Source organism: Mytilus edulis, chromosome 8, assembly GCF_963676685.1.
Source record: "Mytilus edulis chromosome 8, xbMytEdul2.2, whole genome shotgun sequence".
Lineage (NCBI taxonomy): Eukaryota > Metazoa > Mollusca > Bivalvia > Mytilida > Mytilidae > Mytilus > Mytilus edulis.
Window position 1 is genome coordinate 58,023,936 of NC_092351.1, and position 15,978 is coordinate 58,039,913.

The following is a 15,978-nucleotide window of genomic DNA, read 5'->3' on the forward strand; positions in this document are numbered from 1 at the left end:
ACTTTGAGATTCAATTGCATATCAAAGACGAATGTGTCAACCTGATGGTAAAACACATACATGTAGACCAAGGTTGCAAATGCAAGGGAATATTCGTATAACTTAATGTTAACGTCTACAGTGACAACATTAAGAAAAGATAACACGATGACTAGTAAACATGAGAGTTAAAGCTACGATTGAGATTAATAATCAATTATGATTTTGTATATTTAGATATTGTTAGAATCTTAGTTTGTTATAGATCCTTACCAAGTCTTGCTGTTTTTTTTAGTTCATTCTTCAATTTTTGTGATCTTTCTTATGTATGCTCGGGCATTGAACATCGGTACATTTCTATTGTCCGTCGTTAATAGGCAAATAGACTTATTCTTTTTATTTGTATATTTTATTTTTATTTTTTTAGAAAATACTCCTCTTTACTCAGTATTTGAATGTAAGTTTATACTTTCTATAATATTTCTTGGAATTGTTGTTTGTAAAGATGAACCAGCAAGTGAACCGTGTTATTGCGTAAGTTCCACTAAGGCAACAGTATAAAACTGTGTGCTGACATAATTCTTCTCAAAATCACATTGCTACTTCATAAGGTAAGTACCTTTGTTCAATTGTTCATTTCAATTAGGCATTTAATCTTCAAATTATTTCCTTTAAAAATATAAACATACAGTGAATAATACGACAAGTATTTAAAATACGACATTTTTAATATGTGTCATCAGATATTTGAATGGTGTCGTTTGATTTGATTATATTTAAACTGTATTGAAACGACGATTAAGTTTTTTTTTAAAGCAAAAATAGTCACAAAGAATTAGTCCATTTGTATTAATGAAGTGAACAAAATATATTCTACTAAAAATAACACATGCAAATGCTTTATTACTATTAATCTGTTTTAGTTAAAAAAAAAAAAAAGAAATTGTACATGAAAATCTATATTATTGAAAATGTTAATGGGGATTGTGTCATAGAGACAGAAACCCGTCAAAGAGCAGAAATCAAACGAAGGCCACCAATCGGTCTTCAATATAGCGAAAACTGTTATTTGCTGTACTGAAGACCCTCCGCAGACTTTTTTCATTCTGAAAATTTTATTCCATGTCAAAACGGCATAAAAATATCATGTTCACAGATAGAAGTTTTCGGACTTTAAGTAATGTTTGACAATACAAACACGTATCAGAAGGCTTTATCATTCTAAGAGAGGAAAAACATTTAAGATTAAATCAAAAATACATAGAAAATCCTAATATAAAATACACTCTACATGCTGATACATATCATCGAGGTCATGCATGTTTAGTTGCCTTTAAAAAAAAAAGGTTTTGTAATTTGGAAATAGGTTTATATTTCTTATACATCAACTATGCTATTTGTTCATGTAGTTTGTCCTGTTTCATGACTATCCGTATTTGGAGATGAGTCGTTGTCTTAGCCTTATTACAAGTCTCACAATTCAGTGTTACTTAATACGACAGCAATATACAGAATCCTATCTGGGAATCATGTTTATTTGAAATTCAATGACCCATTTAAAAATCAAGTCATTAAAAGCAAATATTTCGTAATATACATGTGGTCTCTTCAAATTTCTTAAAACGATTTGATAATGCCTTCTTTGTTTTGTCATACATAAATAAGGACCGAGCCATAAAGTATAATGAAATTAAAATAAAACTGTCAGAACTGTTTCGTTTCAGGGAGAACTTAAAGTAAAAAGCAACATGATTAAGTATATAGTATACACAATGGTATTCATTAGTAAGGTATGGTTTAAAGAATTTTTGTTTTATACGAAATATCTATTGAATTTTGGAGACAGATTGGGGACCTTGTTTCAAAAAATTGCATATATTGGTAAATGGATGGTATGGTATACCAAATATCTGCTAAACCTTCATGACGAACTGCATGCAATACGAATATCCCTCCAACCGGTCAATGCCAATATAGAAAATGCCGTTTATAATATTACTGTACAAGGAAATGGAATAGCGGTTCAATTCAATCAAATCGAAATAAATCAAGAATTAGGTAATGGTATACACATTTTTCAAGCCGCAGCTAATGGTGTACTCCCATTGGATATTTCAACCGTGATTGTAAATAGAAATGGTAACGACGGAGACCCAGAATGGTTCTTTCGGTGGATAGAAATAGATGGAGGAAATAGATTTTCATTTCATAAAATAATAACGCAAGCAGGTTTTTCCAGTAGAAAAGATACTCTTTTACCTCAAGATGAAGGCAATCAATTTCATAGAGATCTTCGAACCTTTAATCTTGCTGAGCAAAGACTTAAATATGGATATGGATTGTATAATGGAAATGATACAGAATTACCGGTCAAGGTAGATATCAATATCAATTCCTAAATATATATACATGTTTTATGTCACTTGTATAAATACTTGCAATTAAACTGACTTGGGATTATTGAATGTTTTGACATTCTACATTATAAAAAAAAACAAACGGGCAGTTTGATCCTGTTCAAATATTCCTTCCAGTGTATGGCTGTGGATTGTTCCATAAAAATGACACAAAAGTCATTCCAAATAGGTCTGAAATCTTTTCCTCCTTATAACATTAAAAAAATACCTATAGATATTTTTTTAAAGATTTTGACATTTCCATTTTATATGGGTTTTGAGGAGAGTTGATGCATGAATACCAACGTATATGCATTTCCTTTCATGCCAATTAGGGCTGCTTTTTTTTAATTTATGCATTTCTAACGTATAAAAGATTTAAAAATATAAAAACAGACTATTGATCAAAAATTGTTTCAAAAGGACAATATTGCCTTTAAAAGTGCAACAACTACGTTTTTTTTTACTTATTCGTAGATTTGTCATCTCGATATTTTTGCCTCTTTAATTTTTTCTCCATCTGCAATAATCTACCAACGCAAGAATAATAGTTAGCGCAAAACATTGATTAAATCCCCCTTCAATGTCTATCATATTGAGCCAACTTACAATTTCAACAATTTCAATTATTTTGAGTTGTGATCTCGGTTTTACTATGCCTTAATAAATATGTTTTATTTATTGCCTTGGTTTTTCGATAAAGGGTTAACAATAAAAAAAAAAAAAAAAATCAACGGCGATAACACCAAGGAGATTTGTAGATTTGCTGTCTAACGTTCCCTTTTATCTATTATCGATTTTCCTATCATAGGTCGGTGCTTTTCTCTGTGTTATTCGGCTTCCTCCACCAATATAATCTGCCCAACACGAAATAGCTCAAAAGCGGTGCTTGAAAATTGACGTTACAACACCAACACTAAATTAATATCCTATATTAGAAAATATGCCTAAATTTCCAAGGCAGTTGTCGGTCTTGGGTGGCTGTCATTCAGCTTTCTCTAAATTTCGTCCCATAGATGTTCAATGGGGTTAAATTCCAGACTTAAAGCGGGCTTAGGCATATTTGTCATGCTCATGCAATAAATTGTCATGCTGGACAGTGTTGTTTTGATAACGTGTAACATATGGCACAACAAGCGGTCGTAGAACGTAATCGGTATAACGGGCTGCATCGACAGCATTTCCTCTGCCTGGTCCAATATTTTGATAGACAACATGGCGTACTTTATGGCTCAAGCCTTAAGCGCCTCATACCATAAAGCTCGAACCTGCCCATGGGTCTCTTTGTTTATCATACAGATATCTGAAAATAGTTTGTCCTGTCCACAGGTTCATGTCTTGTCATTTGGATATGAAATTATGTACGACTTTCGTCTTAAAAGATAATCGTCCTTGACCTAAATAATGATTCTGGAAAAAAATTTCTAAAGGTTATTAGACGACGAACGCCAACTACATGTACATGTAATTTTAAAAGCTCACTTGATCTTTCAGGTAAGGTGAGATAAAAGTAATTGACAAAACAAAAATATGCTTTCATAATATATATCGCTCCTTGCATTGGTTGTTTTTTCTGACTGGTGTTTTTTTTTTTTTTGCATCTTTCTACGCTTAATTCTCCTTTGCCTTGGATTTACGATTCTGTTTTCCAGAAAATGTTCAAAAGAAAATTTTACACTGTACAGTGTTACATGTAATGCACATAAGGTGTTGTACAATTATAAACAATCTCGTCATTTGTGTTAGATTTGTCTTTACGGATTATAAATGATATCGTGAACGTTCGAAAAAATACTTATGCGAACAGGAATGACATATTTGCCACTAGAAATTTAGCTACCAACAAAATCAACCAACCGACATAAATTATATATTACATGTAATAGTATACTTTTCCAAGAAGAGGACTTCTCATACTTTTCATTATAAAGTACAAAGGAAATCAGTCAAGTCAGTCACATTGTTGGGTGATGTTTGGATTAGTTTTATAAACCTTATCGCTATTTGTCAGCCATAACTAGATACATATATCACACAGGTTCCCGTAAAATGTTTACGTCAAAATATCTGATGCCGCCACAATAGTGGTTGTTATATGCATCAAAAGTTAAAGTGGCCGGGTCAGCCAGGATTAGCGATAAGGTGTATCATACAAAACATCCTGAACCACTTGGTTTAAATCAGCACCCCTCAGCAAGCATGACTAATTTATGCGCAGACCCACCAATCACACAATAGCCGAAAGGAATCAGTGACGTACCCATCCATATTCAGAAGTGGGAGATACAGATACTGACTTCAGTGACAGTCATGTGTTTTAACAAGCTACCCTAACATCAAAATATGACTACATTATAATGCGGCTTTAAACATTTTTACTTAATAAAGTTCAAATGTGGTCAGTTTGTTTGATGCTGTTGAATATTTTTTTTGTATACGAGACAGTCTGAGGTATTCGAATTACTTAAATTTTGTTGCAAGACAATATTTTGAATAAAAAGAGGAGAGTCTCAGGATGTTGGCAATCTAGATTGATGGGGACACATTTCTTTTGTCATTGTATTGCAATATTGTTTCCATTTGTTTTATACAATCCATCCTGACATCAAAGTATTGCTGATTTACTATGCAGCTATATAGATTTACGTAATGAAGTACAAATATGATCAGTTTTGGTTGACACGTTAAAATAATTTTATCATATGAGTCAGCTTGAGGTATCAAATCACTAAAATTGTGTTGACGCATTAAAATAATTTTGTTATATGAGTCAGCTTAAGGGATCAAATCACTGAAATTTTGTTGCGAGACACTATTTTGAATAAAAGAGGATATGCTGGCGATCTAGATTGATTGGAATAATTTTTTGTCGTCATTTTATTGCAATGTTGCTATCATTTGTATAATGCAATGCATTCTGACATCAACATATTGCTGATTCACTATGCTGTTATATAGATTTACATAATCAAGTACAAATATGGTCAGTTTTGGTTGGTGCGTTAAAATAATTTTATTATGCAAGTCAGTCTGAGGTATCAAATCACTGAAATTTTGTTGCGAGACAATATTTTGAATAAAAAGAGGACGAATGTTGGTTGTCATTGTGTTTCAAGTTGTATAATGAATGCAATCCCTTCTGACATCAAAATTTTGCTGATTTGCTATGCTGCTATATAGATGTACATAATAAATATGATAAAGTGCATATATGGTTAGTTTTGGTTGAAATGTTTAAATATTTTTATTATATGAGTCAGCCTGAGGTTTCAAATCACTGAAATTGTGTTGCAAGACGATAATTTGAATAAAAAGAGGACATACTAACAATCTACAAAATTTATATAATGCAATATATTCTGACACCAAAATATTGCTGATTTACTATGCTGCTATATAGATTTACATAATAAACTGCAAATATGGTCATTTTTGGTTGACGCGTTAAAATGATTTGATAATATGAGTCAGCTTAATGTATCAAATCACTGAAATTTTGTTGCCAGACACTATTTTAATTAAAAAAAGGATATACTGGCAATCTAGATTGATTGGAGAAAACTTTTGTTGGCATTGCATTGTAATGTTGCTGTCATTTGTATAATGCAATGCATTCTGACATCAAAATATGATTCACTATGCAGCTATATATATAGATATGCATAATAAAGTGTAAATATGGTCAGTTTGGTTGAAGCATTGATACAATTTCATTATATTAAATCCCTGAAATTTTGTTGCAAGACACTTTTTTGAATGAAAAGAGGACAATAATTATGTTTGTATATAGTTGTCTTTTTGTCTATTACAAGTCCGTGTCCCGTTTTTGTTTTCACATGTAGGCTAAACGCAACAAAGATAAAAGCTTGAAAAATAATTGTTTTTTATAATTTCACTCAATCAAGAAATGTTTTACTGCATAAATGTAAATGCAGGGGCGGATCCAGAACTTGACATCATTGGGCACCATGAGACCAAAATTATTATTATTTTTTTTTTGGGGGGGGGGGGGGGTATCAACATCATTGTTTCTTTAGTTTCACTCTATTCTTAATTTTTGCTAATTGATCTGTAATATAATTGGTCTAAGCATGCATGTAAAATTTGCCACTGGATGTTAAGCAACAAAAAATCACCTCTGTTATTTATATTTATTGGTCCCATTAATTTCTTTTCTTTGAAAACCCATTCAAATCCTTATGCATGGTGACACATTCCTAATGTCATACATGTTTGCACATGAAACAGGAAAAATATCCTGTCATATATATAACGTACGGTATGCTTGGACCATGGAAGAAATATTACTTCCATGCTTGGACTAACATATAAACGTATTAGTTCCAGATTTTATTTTATAACATGCAACTGCGTATTTTCTCAAGACAATGACAACCAAATTATTTTTTGTGGAAAGAGGGGGCATTTTATTTTAACAAATTAATAACAATTAATTAATAATAATAATAACAAATTTTTGGTTTCCTGTGAAATTAAGGAGTGAAAAGAAAATACAACATTTAGACTAAGTTTAAAAAGTTTTGTTGGAAAAAACAAGTTGTTGAAAAAAGTCACAAAAAAGACAGTTTTGAAAGGAAAAAAAAACTAACAAATGGTAATGAGAGTATTTATGAAGACATATCTTATATATCGATACTAACACTCTTGTCACCAAACATTTATTTGTACATATTTGGTTTTTAAAAAACACAATTTTGGTTAGTACTTTCTTTCCTGATTCGAAGATTTAACGTGTTATAAAAATGTTGTAATATCAGAGACAGGTATTGAACGCCATTATAAAAAAAAATTAGCAGGTAATATACATGTTGATTTGTAATACCCGTAAATGTCAAGATATATCACTACATTATAGCCATACAGAATGCATCATACATGCCAATGAAATTCGTAAAGCATGACCATTCATGATTTAAGTGGGATCCTTAATATGGGATACAGTATTTAAAGGTTTATTCCTCCCATTCCCACTTTTTATAAATCAAGTAAGAAAGTTCAAATTTCATGTGGGAATAGGAGGAAAACTTGTACAAACAAAGGATAATATTGTATAAACATTGTTTAATCATCTTTTATCTGACTAGTGTGTATGAATTCTGTGTTTTTAATTTAAATAAATATAGTAAATTATTTTATTTCTTTTTGAAATAAATTATTTCTTTTAGAAATAAATAAATAGTTTATTGACGTCTCACCATTAATAAGTGAATAATGAATTTGAATTTATACACAACACAATATTTACATATGTCATTAAAACATTAAAAAATAGTAATGCCATTCTTAAAAGAATTGTGAGAGACAAAAAGTAAAAATTCACCAAACATTAAAGGATTTTATAAAACTGTGTACTTATTGAGGTTAAATTATAATAAATTACGAAAACTTTGCATTCTAAAAATTATCGATATATGAAAAACGTTTCCTTTTGTCTAAAATAGATTTGCAGGTATTGGCACATTTGTACATAACATTAACCTTTAGTCACCCTATATGTCCTCTTTTGTTATCAGGCAAAAACTTGATGGAGATAATCCGTCCATTTATTTTAAAATCGGTTAAAAGATTTATCTTAGCTAACACAGTAGTTTTACATATGTTGGTGGCATTATACCAGTCACTAATATTACACGATTCAAACTGCTGATAACGTCTGTAATTTAAATGTTTACATGCTGTAAACTAGTTCGATCTTGGCTGGAAGTAAACTGTATACCAGTGGATATATATATATATTGCGCCGTCAACCATTGCGCGAAATGTGTAAAGTTTGAAAAATAGGCTTGCTTTTCATTGTTCAATCTTATATTGTACTGTTCCAGGTTAACTCCGCCACATTATGTATGTACGTGCCTGTCCCAAGTCAGGAGCCTGTAATTCATTGGTTGTCGTTTGATGATGTATAATTACTTATTTGTTTATTGTTAATTTTTTTGTACATAAACTAGGCCGGCCCGTTAGTTTTCTCGTTTGAATTGTTTTACATCTGTCATTTCGGGGCCGTTTACAGCTGACTATATGGCGGTTAATTCTTTGCTCATTGATGAAGGCCGCACAAGGACCTACAGTTGTTAATTTTGAGTCATTTGGTCTCTGGTGGAGAATTTTCTCATTGGCAATCATACCACATCTTCTTGTTTATATTGGACAGGAGCAAAATATACCTTTGCCATATTAGTACAATGTATATGGTATCTGCTGCTATATGTGTAAGATTATTTTGATTACTGAAGATTAACACACACCCAATTGTGTTGTTGCTATTAGCAAAAATGTACCACCTTTAGTCATCAACTTTTTTTTTTATAAAAACTGGTACTAGGTTCGTTTTGCATTTGTTTTACGTGGAAATCTTGCAAGATGGAAAGGTTTTTTTATCATCAATCATTAATTTATGTGTTCAGATGGCAATGTTTTAAGTGTACAAATTCAAGCTTTATTACTTCTGTTTATCTGACTCATTTTTTATTCTAAGGTAATCTTTTGATGAAGAAAACGCATCTTACAAATAAAGTGATTTTCTTTTTGATTTTTTTTTTAAATAATATACTTTTATCAAGAAATATGTTTTCTTTCAAAAATACAGGTAAATCTTAGGTGAATAATTAACCTTGATCATTTGTTGATTGTTATTATAACAAATTAATTATCAAAACATCTATTGTACTTTGCTTTAGGGAATAGAAAGAATAGTGATTTTTTTAAGTGGGAATAGGAGGAAGACACCTATTTAGAGGACAATCATAATGTTTAATTGATTTAATACGTAGTAAAAACAAAATCATTTTGATAGCCAATATATTTACATCAAATATTACATATCTGACCTTATTGGTATACGGACAGAAAGTCACTGGACATAAAGTAACAAATTGTTCGAATATATTGAGCATGGAAGTATTATTTTGACATAATACTTCCATGATTAGAGAAAGATCTTGAAATTTCCCTAGGATTTTTTCAGTATACGGATATGGACAGTGTAAACTGCACATTACTAGAAAATAAAGAAATATTGATGGCAACTTTAAAACGTGGACAATGCACAAGCACTTGTCCCAGAAAAAATAATATTCCTATATACCTTTATATAACACGTGTCATTCAAAGAGACAGGAAATACAAAAATAATTAATTAAAAACACAAATAATCAAAATATTAATCTGCTGACCGAGTCCCTGAGGTAATTTTTCTAAGATATTTAAAACGAACCACATGGTATAATGCAGGCACGTGTCATCGATTACACACCTACTCAGCCATGAATTACACAATCAACAAAATCGATTGGAATATCTTTATTGCTTATGACTATAATGACATGAGAACAACGTTTTAAATAAAATAGAATTAAACATGTTCAACAATGATTTACATTGTTTCTGAATTGTTCCATGTTATTAAATATTTTAAAGGGACACTAGCTGTCAAATTTATGGTCTCCGATTAGACTAAAATTCTCCTATTTGATTTATGACAATGTAAAACATTTATCCAAACTACCAAAAGTATAAAATAAACAGTTTACAGAGCATGGGGTAGATAATATATAGGTTCGTTTCGTGTGTATTTTAGTCCAGACGCCATCTAATTAACTATCGATTTGACCTCATATGACCATATAAGCGATGTAAACATAAATAAAGATATGAATAGATTAAACCAACGCATGCAATTGGATTTTTATAGGTTCGTTTGATTTTATTTTATGATTAAAAATAGATGTTTCTCATTGCTTTTAACCGTATAAGAATGATTTTATGTGCATCGAATTAGTAATCAAATGATTTACCGTTGTTGAACTTTCATTGTTGACATTCTTTTTCTTTAAATAAGCAGTACATGTACAATGCATGCGTTGTCAATCTCTAGCTATGGGTTAAATTGAAGTTCACATGAATACGGATTTAAAGAGGTCGACTCATTCACTTGCAAGTGAATTACTAATTATCAATATTTCTTAGTGTAATTTGACAAAATTGAACCTTTTTGGCTGCAAAAAGCGAATTGTTATTTCACTATTTCACTTTCATTATTGATTGAACAAAAAAAATCAAACTTCATATTTTTTATATATCTCGTAGCTAGTGCCCCTTTACGGATAGTGCATTTCAGTGATTATGGAGAGAGAAAACATACTAACATTTTGTATTGATTTAAATTGAATAAATTTTAATTACAAAGTTTCTTTATATATATAAAAGTTCAGGAAAAACACAAAACTAAGACCGTGTATATTTACGCCAAACATTTTTCATTTTAAACTGAAATATAGATTTTGCAAAATACTCTACAAATTTTAAAGTTAATTCGTTTGATAAATGTAACAAAAATTTGATAAAGTCACTTCTTAAAATTCACTTTCGTTATGAAATTTGAAATTTGTTATTTTCATGAGATTACATTATTTGATTCCAAGAGGATAATATAAAAATAATGATAAGTTTGCTTAACAAATCTTCATCTGATCAACATTTTGAATAAATTAAAACATTTGAATTTGATAGTTTTAGAAAGAAAACAAAAATTCAATCTCCTTCTTAAAATCACAATATTGAAATTGCTAACTTAAGCATTTTTCAATTTGCCTTAAAAAATTGAAAAATGAAAAATGCTATAACGTGGAGCATTTTTCAATTTTACTTTAAAAATTGAAAAATGAAAAATGCTCCATCGTGTAGCATTTTTCAATTTTTGTTATCGTGTGACAAAATGAAAAATGCTCTAAAAAGGATTAAGAAATTGATATAAAAGATATTGGAAAATAGATAATCAAATTATTTTTTCATTCATTGTTTACACTTTAGAAATTTTGTTTTTATGCTTTAGATATAATACACATGTGTGTATGTGTGAACCCGTAAATACACATTTATTACCTAACCCCGAAAAAAATAGAACAACAACGCACCAGCAAAATTTTGTGATGTGGCGCAGGATTATTATGCAATTGTTATTTTCCTTGTTTAAAACCATGAATTTTATATTTCCCTATTTTGTTATTTACATTCAGGTTAACTAAGTATTTTCTATAGATTTGTTAAATGAAATAGATATTGGTATGTTGAATTCATTGATAGAGATATTTATTTTTACTCCCAAGATTAGTATTTGCATCGTTGCAAAACATTTGTAAACTTCTTTAAAAAGTTAATGTACATTGATTATATAAGATCCGAGCAACATGCTTCTATATTGATCAAAGCATAATCATGCCCGTTCTTCATAACACATATTAGTTGTGGCCTTACAAAGGATTATGCATAGCTGAAAGCAATTACAATATTCCATATAAAGCACTCAACGACAGAATAGTGTAACCGAAGCCGAGAGAGTTATTCCTGAATGAAAAGTAAATAAAAAATATTGTAACAGGAAATTTTATCAACATAAAATTTCGTACTTTCATGCACTGGCTACGGGTTTGGTGATACCCTCGTTGACAACCTAGAAAAGGTGTAAATATAAAAACAACACCTAGGAAAGCTGTTCTTTTCCCAGTCTCCCTGTATAAGGTTGATGAATATGCCATATTCCTTCTAAATACGGCTTATTTTGGAAGTCATTGAATGCTCCATTTCTTAACTAGATAAAAATTAATTTTGTATTTTTTTATGTTTTTTTTTTTTTGGCTGGTATATACTTAGCTATTTAGATACCAATTGCTTTAACATTTGGCATCCATCGTCTCTGTTTACAACTAGAACAAGCTGTGATCCACATCTCCGCATCTCAATCAGAATAAACCATGCTAAATTTTGGTCCCGCGAGGTTGATGTTGAATTTTACAGAAATTTTTCTGTTTTTAACTGAAATACATTATTTTGGAAAAACAGAAGCAGACATTTGAGTCAGTGCTTGGTGGAATTAGATACGACTGTCTCTAGGAGACAAGTTTTGAAAATTTAAGTGTTTAATTGATCCTTTGGTCTTTTATTTTTATTGTATGGTTTATTTGGTAAATGTATAGTCAAAATAGGTTTGAGACTGATATTGCTGATCACTTTGTTCATTTTGAGACAGATTTCTCTATTATTTGGAATGAACGTAAGGTGGCATTTCAGTTAAAAATGAACTTCAAATGTGAAGCTTGTTTACGTTTCTCTAGATATAAGAGGATGTGGTATGATAAGATAAGATAAGATATTTTTTATTTCCAATTATGGGCCCCAAAGGGCATAAACATTACAACATCAATAATTTTTTCATAATACAATACAAACAATGAGATAATAATAAAAAAAAAAAGATAAACGAGAACTATTTAAGTTCTTAAAGAATACGTAGATAAAGAATCTATAGTATGTTTTTTTTTTTTTATACTAATGCATTTTATTGCAAGTGTGGTTGATAAAGATAACAAACAAGCAGCCCAAAAAGAAAAAAAGAAAAATAGATATCCACATATGTATAGTACACAAAAAGTTGGATCAATTAAATATATGATAATTAGCCAAAAAGAAAGTAGAAATTAAACATGTCCATGACTCATCCTGTGTCAGCAGCAAATAGGAAAGCATTATGGTTTCCTAAAGGCAGCTGACACCAGGGGGCGATACCTTATGGGCCATAGGCATGTAAAATGTGTGTAAATGTCTCCTTCCTACCTGTATCAAAAGCAAACAAGGAAGCATCATAGGTAACTTGAATGCAGTTGATACCAGGGGACGATGCCTCAAGGATATAAGAAAACATTTGGATAAATAATATATCTTAACAATTATTATTTTTTTTTTTTTTAATCGGCTAGTATGTTTGTGATATTCAGATGAATATAATTTTCTATGTCCAATCAAATGTATATACACACATAGATTTCCTTTAACTAATCTTCACTAAGGAAGATGTTTGTATATAAAATTACATATTATTTTAAGTAACTCAACATTTTCTACACTAAATAACCAGATAATTTTGCTTTGACTGTTCATATGATTAAAATAAGAATTATATTGTGCAATACTAGCTAACATACAATTTCTATCATCCTCAAATTTGTTACAATCAAATAGAAAATGAGCCTCATCTTCGACAGTATTGGAAGAACATTTATTACATATTCTGTTAATTCGGGGAATACCCTGATATCTACCTAATTCTATTTGTAATCTATGAGAAGATACACGTAATTTAGTAAAACTTCTTCTAAGTTCAAAATTCTTGATCAATGTTAGATATTTTTCAAAACCAAAATTTGTTTTATATAAAAGGTAGGTTTTCAGTTTACTGTCTGAAAATTTATCTATTTGTTTTTTCCAACAGCTAATAAACAATATTGATAGCTTGGTTTGTATATATTTCTTAAATTTGTATAAGGATTCACAAAATGGAGCATTAACGGCATTTGTATAGTCAATACCAAGTATTTTAAAAACAACATTTATTGAACCATACCATGATGTTATATTCATGTGATGTAGTGTCTTTGATTGTGTGTATGCCTCTTTTAATAGAGGAAAATGATTACCTAAATTCTCTAATCTATACCAGTACAATAACATTCCTTTTATAATATTAAAATATATTGGAAATCTTCCAAGTTCAGATAACACTGCAGCATTTGTTGTTTTCTTGTGTACCCCAAGTATAAATTTACAAAATTTTATATGAAGTTTCTCACAGGGTAAACCTGAATATAGTTTTTCAAAAGATATATCTTCCTTCTTACATTTAGAGGAAAGAGAATTAAACATCCCCCATATTTCGCTACCATATAATAAAATAGGTTTTACAGTGTGGTCAAAAACATGAATACTTGTTTTTACATCAGGATTAAGTGATAAAAGATCTTTCCTTAATTTGAAATGAGCTTTCAGGGATTTTTTGTATAGTTCATTTTGAGCATAACTGAATGAACCAGATGAGCTTAAATATAAACCTAGGTATTTGTATTTTGAAACACATTCCAGATTTATATTCTGAAATGTGAATATCTGTTTTACATGTCTGCCTGCCTTGTTGAAAATCAGCACCTTTGTCTTATTAGTATTCACATTGAGACACCAATCTTTGCAAAATTTATCAAGCATTCCCAGCTTTTCTCGTAGTCCTTCAGCTGATGTAGATAATAAAACAATATCATCAGCATACATTAAACAATGTAGATCTTTGTCATTGACATTAACTGGGTCTCTAGTATCTGACAAATATCTGGGAAAATCATTTATGAATATCTTGAATAAATTCGGACTGAGGTTGTCACCTTGTTTGACTCCAATATCTAATGGGAAAAAATCACTTACTTGATTTTGAATTTTGACACATGATTTGCTAATTTCATACATACTTTTAATAATGTTATAAAAATAAGACCCAGCCCCAATATCTAGTAGTTTAATTTTGATCCCTGTATGTATAACAGTATCAAAAGCCTTCTGAAAATCAACAAAACAGGCAAACAGTCTACCTTCTTTTGAATTACAGTATTTGTTAATAAGACAGTTTAAAATAAACATATGATCTGCAGTTCTGGCTTTCCTTGTGAATCCAATTTGACTATCATGTATAATATTATGTTCCTGAAGAAATTTGTCTAGTCTTAGACTTAATATTCTATTAAAAAGCTTTCCAATTGCACTTGTTATTGTTATTCCTCTATAATTGTTAGGGTCACTTGTATCGTTGCTTTTAAAAATTGGTGTAATATAACCTTCAGCCCAAGATGTTGGGTATATACCTGAAGACAGACAAGTATTAAACATCTGTTGAAAACTTTTTAAAAGGAAAGTCTGTCCATTCTTTATCATATTATTACTAATGTTATCCAAGCCTGATGATTTATTGCATTTTAAGTGTGAAATGGCTTTGGATATTTCAGACTCAGTGATAACGGAGTCCAACTCGTTGAAACATTTTGAGTTTTCTAACTGTTTCAGTTTTTCACATAGCTCTGTATATCTACTTTGAAATTCACCTTTCAGTTGTGACAACTTTTGGAAATGTGATATCAAAGTTGATGGTTGTACTCCACATTTTTTTTTAGTTTCATTTTTTTCCTGTAGTTCATTAATTAAGTTCCAATACAGTTTTGGATTCTCTTCGTGCAAGGAGTCCAGCTGACTAATCAATGATTGTTTGTATTGTTTGTATTTATATTTCCTTAGTTTGGAGTATTCACGATTCAGTTTATAAAAGTGATTTTTGATAATTGGATCATATGGAAATCTTGAATAAATTTTTCCATAATTAAGCAAGTTAGTTCGAGCTTGTTGTAAACTTGCGTCAAACCACTTTTTGTTTTTTTGTTTGTTTGTGTGTTTTTTTAAAGGTCGTTTAAGTGATAGATTTGCTGCTGATAAAAAGATGTTTGAAAGTTTTGATGATGCTTCATCTACTGATGTCTGAGTAAATTGAATTGTGCTGTTGTTGAATTCTAGTATGTAATTTTGTAGTGTATCTGAAGAAAGTGTTTCTTGAAATTTTATTGCTGAACAGTCAGTCCAGATATAATTAGGTGTCATATTTTTCAACTGGATTGGAATATTATTTTCTCCAGGAACACAATATTTTGCAGATAATTCCCACTCAAGTTTACAATGACAATCAGATAATGTGGGAATAAATCTGGATACTTTAAAATAC

At 30.2% G+C, this 15,978-nt stretch overlaps 1 protein-coding gene across 1 annotated transcript in view; it reads left to right on the forward strand.

Annotated features, from left to right (window-relative positions):
* The first annotated feature begins 1,708 nt into the window (after positions 1 to 1,708).
* The window catches only part of LOC139485952 (polyunsaturated fatty acid (12S)/(13S)-lipoxygenase, epidermal-type-like), a 62,660-nt gene continuing 48,390 nt past the window's right edge, over positions 1,709 to 15,978 (forward strand). The window contains exon 1 of the mRNA XM_071270632.1: positions 1,709 to 2,354. Coding sequence (XP_071126733.1) covers positions 1,728 to 2,354 — 627 coding nt within the window. The 5' untranslated portion in view covers positions 1,709 to 1,727. The remainder of the gene's footprint in view (positions 2,355 to 15,978) is intronic.